The sequence below is a fragment of the Nelumbo lutea genome, chromosome 3, assembly GCF_056320005.1.
Source record: "Nelumbo lutea isolate HS-2025 chromosome 3, American lotus-T2T, whole genome shotgun sequence".
In the NCBI taxonomy this organism is placed as follows: Eukaryota; Viridiplantae; Streptophyta; class Magnoliopsida; order Proteales; family Nelumbonaceae; genus Nelumbo; species Nelumbo lutea.
Window position 1 is genome coordinate 16208141 of NC_142686.1, and position 12774 is coordinate 16220914.

The 12774-nt window shown below is 37.4% G+C and overlaps 1 protein-coding gene across 1 annotated transcript; it reads left to right on the plus strand.

Annotated features, from left to right (window-relative positions):
* Nucleotides 1–2852: 2852 nt before the first annotated feature.
* LOC148863191 (transcription factor MYB16-like) lies at nt 2853–5973 on the plus strand. Its single transcript, XM_088980259.1, has 3 exons — nt 2853–3425; nt 3520–3649; nt 4476–5973. Exons 1-3 carry the CDS (start codon nt 3293–3295, stop codon nt 5422–5424), a joined length of 1212 nt encoding a protein of 403 aa, XP_088836385.1. The 5' UTR covers nt 2853–3292; the 3' UTR covers nt 5425–5973.
* Nucleotides 5974–12774: the final 6801 nt, after the last annotated feature.

A 12774-nucleotide genomic window follows, 5' to 3' on the forward strand; every position in this document is an offset into this window, starting at 1 on the left:
TTAATTAGAGTCATTGAATTGAGTTTGGTCCCCCACTCTTCCCGTGTGTTTAGATTTGCCTTTTTACAGGGCCATAAATCCAGGCTTAAAGACACTGTCATTCCAATCTTTTACGTGTAAAATACATTACCCACCGTCGACTCGTCGTTACTACTTCCTGGTATTGTATATCAACTCCCCGATAATGTACATTAATGGTTCTGTGATTTTTTTTATTATTTCATTATTCTATGTACCAAACCAGTACCAGACACTTTGTACTCTTCAATCATACACTTTAATTATCTTTGCTTCTCTATTTAACCTTCAACTCTCGAGTGAAAACCCTGGTTTTTTACATTTCATAATGCACACAAGCCTTATTAAATGTACAAGCTTTGCTTAATTTTGGACCTTTCTCTTTCTTTATGTATATATTCTTATTGCAAATATCATATCACTCTTGATAGATATTCTTCCACAGCTTTTATTATCCGCCATTTCAGATATTAGTTGGGCATTAATTCTTTTTAATATTATTTAATTTTGTTATTATGCATTTTTTTCATCGGTCCAGATGAGCTGGAGACAAAGTTATATACACCCGGCTGAATTATCTATCACGAGTGAACACGCCGGTGCTCGCTGTGGAGTCCACGAACACTGACATATTCAATCATGATAGATAGTCCAGCCCAATATGCATGCTTTTGTTTTTAATTAATCCATTGATTTTTTTTATATATAATTGGATACATTCTTTCAGAAGAAAATCAGACAAATTTGAGCAATAATCTTTATAGGCTAGAAGAGGAGGCAATCATTTTAGGGTTGGATTGAAACTATGAAATCATAGCCCTCCATGTATTACTGTGGCCCCATCTTAATGTCTTTTCGTCCAATTCATTCAAGGTAGGGTCACAAAAATGAATCAATGGTAGCTCAGCTCATAGGATATGACTCGTTATAGTGGGGATACATTATATCAAATCACACGCCACATGTGTAGTTTTTTTCTTTTTTTTTTTGTTTTTTGAGAAGTGCCCACAGGCCCAATGCGGGCAGATTTCTGATTTTCACACATTGAAAATGTCAAAAACCCCAATTCTATACATCAATGCCCATCCTGTGAATTAACATCAATTCTGAGCTGACACCTAATCTAGGCCTAAAAATTCTTACACTGGGTTGAACCGTAATTCTCGTTTTTTTAAAATAAAACAATTTTTTTGCACTCAAAGAATTGAGTTCTTTTAAATAAGTTAAAAAAAATATGTAACTCAAAGAACTGAATTTAAAGGAGATACATATGTGCAGCCCTAAGTGTGGAACAAGTGTGACGTGTGGTCATTGACAAGTGTTTACCAAGGTTTGGACAAAGGATGAGGCCGGAGCTGGCAGGGATCAAATCAATTAAAGAGGCTGGCCCTACTGTCCTTTCCACCCAATACCATCTAAGTCCCTTTCAAAGCTGACCACAAACACTAATGTTAGCTATTTTTGCCTTTTCCTGGTGGGTCCCCTCTCTTTTTGTCTTCTCATGATTAAATTCAATCAATCAAAATCAAGCGTACCCCACGACACATGTTCCACTATCGAGAGATGCTCCTTCCTTCCGTTATAAATCAAAAAACTTACCTTTCCACGTGGAGCTCGGTAACATCACAGTATGCCGATGCCGATCCTACTCTTTTCCAAGGTAAAAACAGCAGCGAAGCACAATGCTGCAGTACTATTGTACTAGGGGCGTTTCAAGAAAGTTCAAAGATCCCTATGGGTGGGTCATGGGTGGGGCCTGCTTTAACAACCCCTTGCATGACTGCAACGTGTCCCGATCAAGGTCATCATTGGTGTGTACAGTGTTACGAGAGCCATCGTGTAGATTCGCTACACAGGCCCCCAATTGGCCATTTTGCCCCTGTACATATTTTTGGGGCTCGCTTTAGGCTTTACGCTTTACGCTCCACAATCCACATCGTAGTGGTAGTGGATCATTTACTACTTGCCACTCGTGCAAGCTCATTTACTGGATCAAGTCCACTGGGCCCCTGGACTACGGACCCATATTTATGAACAAGACTTGTATTAAATTAGCTGGTAAACAACTGAAAAGACGGTCATGCCCCTGTGTTTTCTCAGAACAAGGTCTCCGTAACGTGATGCCAGGGTAAAATCGTCTTTACATTTCGCTTCTTTATCATCGTTTCTATGATTGGGGAGCGGAATCGCATGACGCATGATATATTGCGGTGGAGTTGGTGATCGAATTCACACCAAAGTCCACGGTTCCAAAATAAAGCAAACCTATCTAAAAGTGGCCAGTTTTCTAAAACAACAATAATTATGTCCCGAACTTGTGACCCGGAGTCCACCCATTTACTGTATGAAATAGGGATTCGAGAGCGAGTTAACTCAACGACTCGGTCGGTATTCTTTCTCCTTTGAATTAGGATTTAGCCATTTAGGAGTAGGTGCGTGGCGGCTCAGAGTGGATTGGGAATTTGGCGAGGGAGTGGAGCAATTTAGACTCTAGAGGACTACTCGCGGAAAAACGTATATCTCTTGTTAATGTGTGAATTCCATAAAAGCTTTGTGCAGAGAATAGTCATTTCAAATCCTGGGAATCGAGGTTGATTGGACACTAACATATACCCAAATCCACGCTCGCCATGTAGTAGATTTCAGCACATTCACTACACTGAGTTAACTTGTTCACGGATGGATGGACTCGGTTTGGGTCTTGACTCTTGACATTCGGCCTCGCCCAAAATGGGTTTAGCCGTAGATGTTATGTATATATGTACAAAGACGAAAGTGACCTCGTAGCCTAGGTAGCCTAATCAAGAACCGCCTGGTGCCTGCCAATGGGACTTGAACAGGCCATATTAATAATTTGCTGCACTACGTGTACCGTTGTGAGGCTGCAATGTTGCACTGGAGGCTGGGGCAACCATCTCTTCTTCGTTTATTCATTCTCTTATTATACTGAGTAAAACTGCAACATGGAATATGTATTGCTTCAACTTCAATCAAAGGAATCTAAGGGCATTTTTGTCATACAATTTCGCACATACTCTGATCAGAATTTATTTCTTTATCCCATATATGTCGCTGACCTTTCTTCTTTGCCCATATCTGTACTTATCAATCTCTCTTCCTTCATGGTGTAACCCTTCTTCCTGATGTTGTTGTTATTCTTCTTCTTCTTCAAATCGGTTTTCTTCTTTCCGTTCAATTCTTCCATCTTCTGTGTCATATATGCCACTAAAAGAGGCATAAACCTCTCACCTTCTTCGCCTGTTTAGGATCCAAAATGGGCCGATCTCCTTGCTGTGAGAAGGTTGGCCTGAAAAAAGGTCCGTGGACGCCTGAAGAAGATCAGAAACTCCTAGCTTACATCGAAGAACATGGTCATGGAAGCTGGAGAGCCCTACCGGCCAAAGCTGGTGAACCTTTTTCCGATTCTTTTCTGTGTATTACAAGCCAACTTCTTGATTTAACTCGTTTGTCTTAGCTGATCAAGTACATATCTTGTTATAGGTCTTCAAAGGTGTGGAAAGAGCTGTAGACTAAGATGGACTAACTACCTCAGACCTGATATTAAACGAGGGAAATTCAGTTTACAGGAGGAACAGACTATCATTCAACTACATGCTCTTCTGGGGAACAGGTTAACTGTTCTTGTCACACTCTAGCTTTTGTTGCCTCCTACACTATGGACATGTTTGCGTTAATATTTGTAGTGTAGCCATCGTCTTTCTTCTTGTAAAAAATCTTTTTTTTTTTTTTTTTTTTTTTTTTTTGGGGGGGGGGTGGGTGGGTGGGGAGTGGGGGGTTCTTCATCTGTCATTATATTTAGGATATATAGCTTTTTAACCTAGTAATTCTCTACTACTTCGATGATGGGAAACTTGATAGAAAAAACTTCAAAACATAAATCAATACTTGGAGTAAAGAAAAAGCTATGAGGAACAAATAATTCTCCACCTTTCAATTACTTTTCCTTCTTCGTCAGTATTGGTTAATGGGTTGATTTCCGCTAGGTTGTGATAAACTATTGAGTTACGGCTTACTGCACAGATTGTTTATTTTATTTGTTTAGCTGAACTTCGTTTTTGATGGGGTTTTCCTTCTTCCTTTCAAATTTGTTTTAACCTCCGAATTGTAAGTTCAAAATCACACCAACTCTCCCTTTCGGTGCATGTAATACGGGCTTCCTCTTAATTTCTTAACCACTTATTATCACCTGCAACCTTCACAAATGTTGTTCGGAAATGGGTCCTTTAGGCTTTAAATCTCTAATTTGAATTATGACAGAACGCAGAAGGTAAAAGGGGGGGAGGGTCTAGGAATTTAGATGAGGTTTCTTGTCTTTGATCTGTGAGTTCTTTTCTGCCTTTAGATGGGTAGAACGTTGAAAATGTCTTCTAGGGTTTTATTTGTTATAGGGTTTGGGTTTCATCTTGGCTGTTTCTACCTGGGTGCCCTTACTGCAGGTGGTCGGCTATAGCAACACATTTGCCCAAGAGAACTGACAATGAAATCAAAAACTACTGGAACACCCACCTCAAGAAAAGGCTAGCCAAGATGGGAATAGATCCGGTAACCCACAAGCCCAAGAGCGACGCCCTGAGCTCGGTCGACGGTCAGTCCAAGACAGCAGCCACCCTAAGCCACATGGCTCAGTGGGAGAGTGCTCGCCTCGAAGCCGAAGCAAGATTGGTTAGAGAATCTAAGTTGAGGTCCACTTCGTTTCAACAGCAGCTGGGCTCACTGGCTACGGATTTGGCTTCCACTTCGGCTCAGCCTCTCAACAAGACATCAGCTCCTCCGGCGTCGTCTCTGTGTCTCGACGTGCTAAAAGCTTGGCAAGGAGTGTGGTCAAAGTCAACAAAAAGCGGTTTGATGTCTGGCATAGGCAGCGGCCTTGATCTTGAGTCTCCGACGTCTACTTTGAGTTTTTCTGAGAATGCAGTGCCGATCCCAAGTGTTGGATTCGGTGACAACCCTACGGCTACAGTGGAATTCGTCGGCAGTTCAAGCACAGGTGGGGGAGGACTTGTTGTCAAAGAAGAAGGGGGTGAAGAAGATTGGAAAGGCTTTGGGAAGACGATCCACATCCACCTGCCCGAATGCAAAGAAAGGATGGAAAACTCAGTGACATTGATGACAGGTTTCCATCATGATGCAGTGTTTACAGCCGAGGACTCATGGACTTCGGAATCTTCAAAGACGGAAAACGGGGTAGCCGGTGCAAACTTCATTGAAGGCTTCACCGATCTTCTCATCAACAATTCCGATGACCAGAATTCATCGGAAGAAAGTAGAAATTCTGATGATGCCAATGGCAGCCATGGCACCGACGACTTTGAAGAGAACAAGAATTACTGGAACAGCATACTCAACTTGGTGAATTCTTCTCCGTCGGATTCACCGGTGTTCTAGGATCATACCGCTGGAGAAGTGACGCAAAGAGTCGTTAGTTTCACAAAGTTGTCAAGCTACGTCAACTGGTCAAGCGCCATTAGAATATTCCTTTGCTGTTATCAAACGTGAAAAAGGTTTTAGTCTCCTCGGTCCCGCTATAGTCTCTAGCATGACCCGTTAAAAACTCAGCCGTTTCCACTCAGTGAAGTCCCTAGCTAGGAAGTAGAAATCGGCAGCTAATCGTTCTAGCGTCTAAAAATTTGAAGGCAACTCGTCCGAGTCAAGCCAGTGGAGTCCAACATTTGTTTTCTCAATTCTCATCCAAATAAGTTATAACGTAACCCCAGCACCAGCGGCCTGCGGCCCTGCCCAAGAGAAAATGGAGAAGAAAGCTAGACCCTGGACGAGCCGCCAAGAAAATATTTCTTTAGAAATAGATATATAGAGATGGAGATCATTAGTATATTGTTATGTTCTATACAAACATTTATATGAATCGTCCCTTCCTGCTTACGAGATATGTACGTATTAATGAATGGACTTTACTGCAGTTAGTTTGTTGTGGCATTCCGTTCTCCATCACCAATTTCCAACCCAGATTCACCACCACTCTTGCACACATCCCATTTGCAATGTTCGCCAGGTTTCTGCTTACCCGTACCGTACGCCCGATCCTGACCCTGGTTGTCGCTGAAGTTTTGAACCCGGTCGGAGACAACTTGAAGGGTTCGTTGGTGGGTCCTTTATCGGGTAACCGGATGCATATCCCAACATGAAAAACATAACAAGATAACAATAAATTTAAGGATGTGGAGAGAAGAACATTGGCAACCTAAATTAAGCACCGTCCCAGCAGCTCAAGAAGAAGGGAAAAGAATAAAAAATGTTGGTTTGTCTTGTCAGAGCTTTACTCCTCAAAAGCCAAATGTCATATATATACACAGCAAACTTCGATTTCGAACATTACATGCAGTATTACATTTTGGGGAAACCCGGATCCAGACCCGACCCGTTTTTGCAATTATTGCTAGCTATGGTAACATGGGTATGATATTATTCACCTAGTAGTACCCTTAAGCTTAGATTTATTAATTTCAAAGAGCAGTTCAGGTGATGCCTGGCAGTGTTTGCTTCAGGGCATACTAAAACACGAAATGAGAAGCAGAAGAATAACAGAAGGAAAATAGGTATATAATCAATACCCAAGCATAGCTGCATTTGTTTCTTCATAAAAATAAGTGGAGAATAAAGTCTTGGCGGTAAAACAGGCATAAATATTACAAAAAAATTATACACCAATAATTTTCTAATTATCTTACATGAAAAAAGACAAAAAAGAAAAAAACAAAAAGAAAAGAAAAGAAAACATTCATTGTAAATCAACTCTTAAAGCTCAGTTTGGGAAGCATGCAAGTACAAACCTAATATATTGTAGAAAATTTTATAATGCATGTACTCTAATAATTGGAGCCAATGCAAATGAAATTGCACTGCCAATATTTTGGTAATTCATTATCATGATTTTTTTATAGAAGCTCAGTTTGGAAAGAGAACAAATATATACAAAATACAAGATTTTGCACTCTATACATTCTGTCTGAACTGAGCTAGAATTTCTTTTTTCACCAATGCAATTATTAGTAGAGATTTCCCTTTTGACTTGTTTTGACGTGATGAATTTGACATCATTAGGATTCCCTCATTGATATGATACTGCTATTAAGGCTATGCTTGGTTTGAAGGAAAAGGTAGGGAAAGGAAGAGAAAGATAGGGAAACCTATACAAGGTTTGTACAGGTTTCTCTACCTTTTCCTTCCTTTCCCAACTTTTTCCTTCAAACCAAACACAGCCTTAGTATAAATATAGATAGTTAGATACATTGAGTGCAAAACCTTGTATTTTGTATGTATTTGTAGTGTGTATATTTGTATTTGCACTCATTTCAAACTGAGTCTAAGGTTATGTTTAGTTGTAATGCAAATGAATTTACACTGATGCAAAATTATGGCAGTGCAAATGATTTGAGTGTAAATTCTAACCCATTTTTGTTTTAAATTGTAAATTATTTTGTTTGATTGCAATACAAATGAAATAAATTAAGACATGAAGTAGATTCTAAAGTAAAACCCAAAATAAAATTCAACCAGAATTTGCAATTTTTTTTATTTGCATTCCCATACATTTGTACTAATACAAATAAAATTGTACTGCAACAGTGCAACCAAACACAGCCTAAGCAAAATATGAGATCAGGCAACATTCAATTATTTTAATTGATTGAGCTGGGTAACCATAACTGTAGCACAGGAAGAGCTCTTGCTCCATCATCGTCATCTTGGTCATACCCAGGGAACATCAATCACCATCACCATCGTCATCTTCGACAGTATCACCCTACATTGTTAAGAGTTAAGGCCGCATCATAGAGTCAAGTTCACACTTGAAACGGACGGAACCAGTGGCCAGATCAATCAAAAGACAAGAGCTTCAAGTTCAAACTTCAAACCAAACGCTCCGGGAGTCCTCCGTGTTGACTTCTCGGGGTGATCCAAGGTGGCGTTTCAGAAGAAATCCAGTTTATTCATCATCTGTCCCTGTCTCATTTTCCTAATTCATTAGAGAGCTTTACTAACTTTGGACTCAGCCACCTTCTTCAGCATGGGTCGGTTTTGGGTTATAATATCATAAACCGATGGTTCAGGTCGGTTTTGGTTTTTTTATGTGAAAATTGACCCGAACCGAACCGACTATTCATCCCTTTATGAAGTTTAAATTAATTAAGCCCCCATAACTAATTGCCCCTCTTCAAATCTATTACATTGGCTAGTTTAACGATTGTAATTAATTGTCCTGAAGTCTCCTTACAGAATTCACCAAAATCCCAATTAAGACAATTAAACTTCAAAATGAATATATAATCAAAGGGATAGGTTGGTGGTTTTGGAGATAAAACTTAACTACTTAAAAGATTTATAACATATATACCTCTATAATAGGCATTACTATTATATATGGGTTTTGCTCTTCTTCTCCTTTCCAAAGTCTAAATTGTGGACTATAGGTATATTCTATTTATCAAAAACAAGGTTTTTCCCGCATTCACTACATCACATACTTGGTGCCACAGTCCCCACATATATATTGCAGTTGAGTTTCTGTCTAGCATGGTTGATCTTAGAGCCGAAACCGACCCAAACTGACCCAACCCGATTCAAACCGACTAGGTCGGTTTTACTTTAACACTGGGTCAGTTTCGGTTTCAAGTTCAGATAACCCAACCAGGTCGGATAAGTTGAAAAAACCTCAGTAAACCAATCCAACCCGACCCATGAACAGCCCTACTTTCATTTTCATGAATTGGGATGAAAGGTAATAGACTTTTGCAGCGCACTGTTTTGCATTCTCAATTGATTTGTTAATAATAAGAAGAATGGGGTAAGGATTTCTAATAATCTGATTTGGGGAAGGAGCAGAATTTCCGATCCTCGATCCAAACACAATTGTAATTGTTCTTTTATGAGCAAATTAAACTCGGAAAAAAGCACAAAGCTGTAATGGTGATAGTAAGCTGATCACTTGGGCCTCAGGCCAACCTATTGCCATTTCATCCTTTCCAGTGGGCAAACTCTAGTGAAGTGCATCTAGACGATGCTATTCTGGTAGCCAAGGAACTCCATTGATTTATCCAGTCATGATAATGGTCTCATTTAATGGGTTAGGCCCACGTCCATGGCCCACCACAATTCCCTAAACATGGTCCACGGATGGTGACATAGCATATTTCTATATATTTGTCTCAACGACTCCAAACCCTTGTGGCCCATGTGAAAGTTTTCTGGCCCGATAACAACTAAACAAAATCTATGGTGCATAATCTGCACCGTGAAGCACAAAATTTGAACACAATTGAATCTTATGAAATATGAATCATGAATCAATGAAAAATAAATACACGAATGCCATATTTAACTTGACTAACTGAAATTTTGATTTAGAACTGGAGATGCACTCTCGGCCATGAGACACTTTAGCCGGTGTAATCAATTGCCAACCTTTTCAATTAAAGAGTTTGAACTAAGAACGACTCTGATGCAACATGTGAATTATTTATATAGGTGTCTTTATTTTGATAATAACGCATTTCTTTTTTATCCCTTGTGTTAAAAAGTATGCATTGTCCCTAACTTCTACTATTCCAACATTATATAAAAAATATATATAAAACAAATTCTAAAAAGATATGCAGGTCCCTCCAATCCTTGGTTAATCAAGACAAAACGAGTCCTGTGGCCCTGTTACGTTGCTTTCAGTGTTTAATTTGTTGTTGTTTTTTTTTTTTTTAATAATATAATATTTTTATTTGGAATTAATGATGTTAATTCGACCACATCAATTCACTGTAAATCACTCCTTTGTACAGTAAGCAAATGGAAATCCCACCAGGTTTCTTTAGGCTGTGTTTGGTTTAAAGAAAAAAGTAGGGAAAAGATAAGAAAATCTTTATATATCTTGTATATCTTTCCCTACCTTTTTCTTCCTTTCCCTATCTTTTCCTTCAAACCAAACATAGTCTTAGATAACTTATTTTCTGATCATATATTTTCTCTGATATCTTAATTGATGATCATAATTTGTCATACAGCTCTTGTACATGATCAAGTGATTGGCTTTTGATTGAAATATGAAATATTCTTTCTTGCTGAGATTGACGTTCCAACTATTTTCTTTTGCACCATCAAATAATGGGGCACAAAATCTTTGCACCCTTTTTCCATTACATATATCGTTTTCCATCCCACCAAAATCTTTCTATTCTATAGAACAAATGTATCTTAGAAGATTATATGTTCTAAAATTATTATTACCATAATTTCATTTTATTATATTAAATTATAGAGTCAAATATATAGAAGCGGCATGATAAATAGAGAAAATTCCACTTTAGTACTCTAAACTTTGAGGTAGTGCCAAGTTAGTATCTGAACTTTAAACGTATCACTATAGTGCCTAAACTTTCAAAAAGTGTCAAGTTGGTCCCTATCGTTAATCGATCGTCAGTTATCTGTTGAAAATATCAAAACTACCATTTAAAATAAGACATTGTTCATTGTTTTCAAACTTGATACTGAACTGGTTATCTTCAAAGTAAAGGAGAGAAAAAATATGAAATATAATAGAGAAAAACAATAACTGAAAACAAAGAAATAACTAGACAAGAATGTGTCTCAGATCTAAAAGTAGAAGACAATGACTTCATTAGTCTAAAATCTCAAACACCTCAACCGGTTCAGTCTCAAGGTAAAAGACAATGAACAGTGTCTTCTTTTAAATGATAGTTTTGACATTTTCAACAAATAATTAATGATCAGGGCCGACTTAACACTTTTTTAAAATTTAGATACTGTAGTGACACGTTTGAAAGTTCGGATACTAACTTGAAGTACCCCAAAATTCAAGGCACTAAATTAGAATTTTCCCTAATAAATGAAAATAATAATCAATCACGTCAACGACATCAAATGATATAATTATTTTTGGTTAATTTACATTTCACAATATGCATTTATTAATCATGTCATAAACATCACATGATATACTTATTTTTCATTAGTTTACATTTTACAAAATCTAAGTATTTACATACTAATCATGCCAGACACTTTTACAATATTAAAAATGTCACTAATAACGAACGGTCTCACCTTATTATTAATTAGTTCACTTTTTTTTTTTCTTTACAGCTTAATTTAATGTAGATTTTAACTGAATTAGATTTTAGTAAATAATATTAGGGCATTATATTATGTAGTTAATGATTTTTAATATACTCGGCACAAAATCTTCCAGATGGTGGATTGAAGAAGATGATACAGAAGATAAATATACAAAGTATCCATGTGCGACATGCACTAGATCCATCGTCTCTGTCTAAAAACAAAATTTGTTTACAAGTTAAATTAAATGTGCATTAGATGCATTAGCTGTGTGAGAATCTGGGAACAATGATCAGTTTTTGGTCACATAAAACGGTCAGCTTTTGGCTGCTCACCGAAAGAAAATCTCAGCTTTTCTTGGCGTTGCCCACATAGAATGAATGGTATATGTCAAGAGCCAAAGACGTACATTGAATTGATTTTCACATGGGTTCTTTACAAGCTTGTCCGGCCCAACCAAGCTTATTAATTGGCCTCCTTTTCCCATTACAAACTTAAAAAGAAAAAAAAAAAAAAAAAAAAAAGCTTGGACCAGCTAAGTGACAGTCTCCCGAGATAATTACTATGTAATGAATGGATGGGGACATTGCAGTTTTCTTGTGGCTGGGTTTCTTTCTCTGTAAAAAAAAAATTGGCTAAATGGCGATTTTTTTTTTTCATAATGAAAATTTTGGTCTACATTTTCATCCCTTCTCATGATGAAAATATTTAACAATAAAGTGAAAAGAAATTACAAGAAAGACAAACATGGGGGAAATCGGGTTTCATACAGAAGGTTGGGTGAACAAACTCAAGAATGGTTTATTAGAAGAATGTTTCAAACATTCTCATTTCACTTATTCCATTTAGTTCGACCTTCTCATGGTAAGGTAAAGATTAAAGAAAGTGAGAAAGAATACAAGAGGTATACAAACCCAACCCAAAAGAGACCATAACATGGGCCCAGGTTAGGGGTGATAATTTTAATCCAGTCTAGCTCGTATATATTTAAATTAAATGTATAATGTATATATATGTATATATGTTATTTTGTATTATATTATGTATTTTATATATAAATATTATAACATGACATGTATAATTTATATTATATGTAATGTTTTATATTATATAATGTATAAAATAAATTTATATACATACTATGTCATTTAATATATAAATATGTAATATTTTATATATGAATGACATTGACCTGGAATCAGACCCGGCCCAGTTCAGGCTCATATAGACCTGAATTAGGGCTTATGTTTCAGGACCAGAACCCTAAATCGAACCCGGGCCTAAATTATAACCCTTATCATAAGTGCAAAGCCGAGCCCATGATCACCCCTAGCCCAGGCCTACTGGAAGCCAAGGCCCAAACCACACTTTATTCTCAATTTTATCCTTTCCATGGTTTTAATAATCAACTTTGTCTTCCTTCTCTAATTGTTTTGTTCTATATTTGTCCTTCTAAACTGGCAAATTGTACCATTGATTTTATGCCAATGAAGTACAGTTTTGTTATTTTGGTGGGGTAAGTGTCAAAGTGTATAGATTTCTTCCTCGCTCTACAAAACACAGAGAGAGAGAACTGAGTAGCTGTACGTTGAAATATGGATCTTTTTTGAAGGAGGTACTTCAATAGTTCAATTTGAGTACTGGAAATATTTT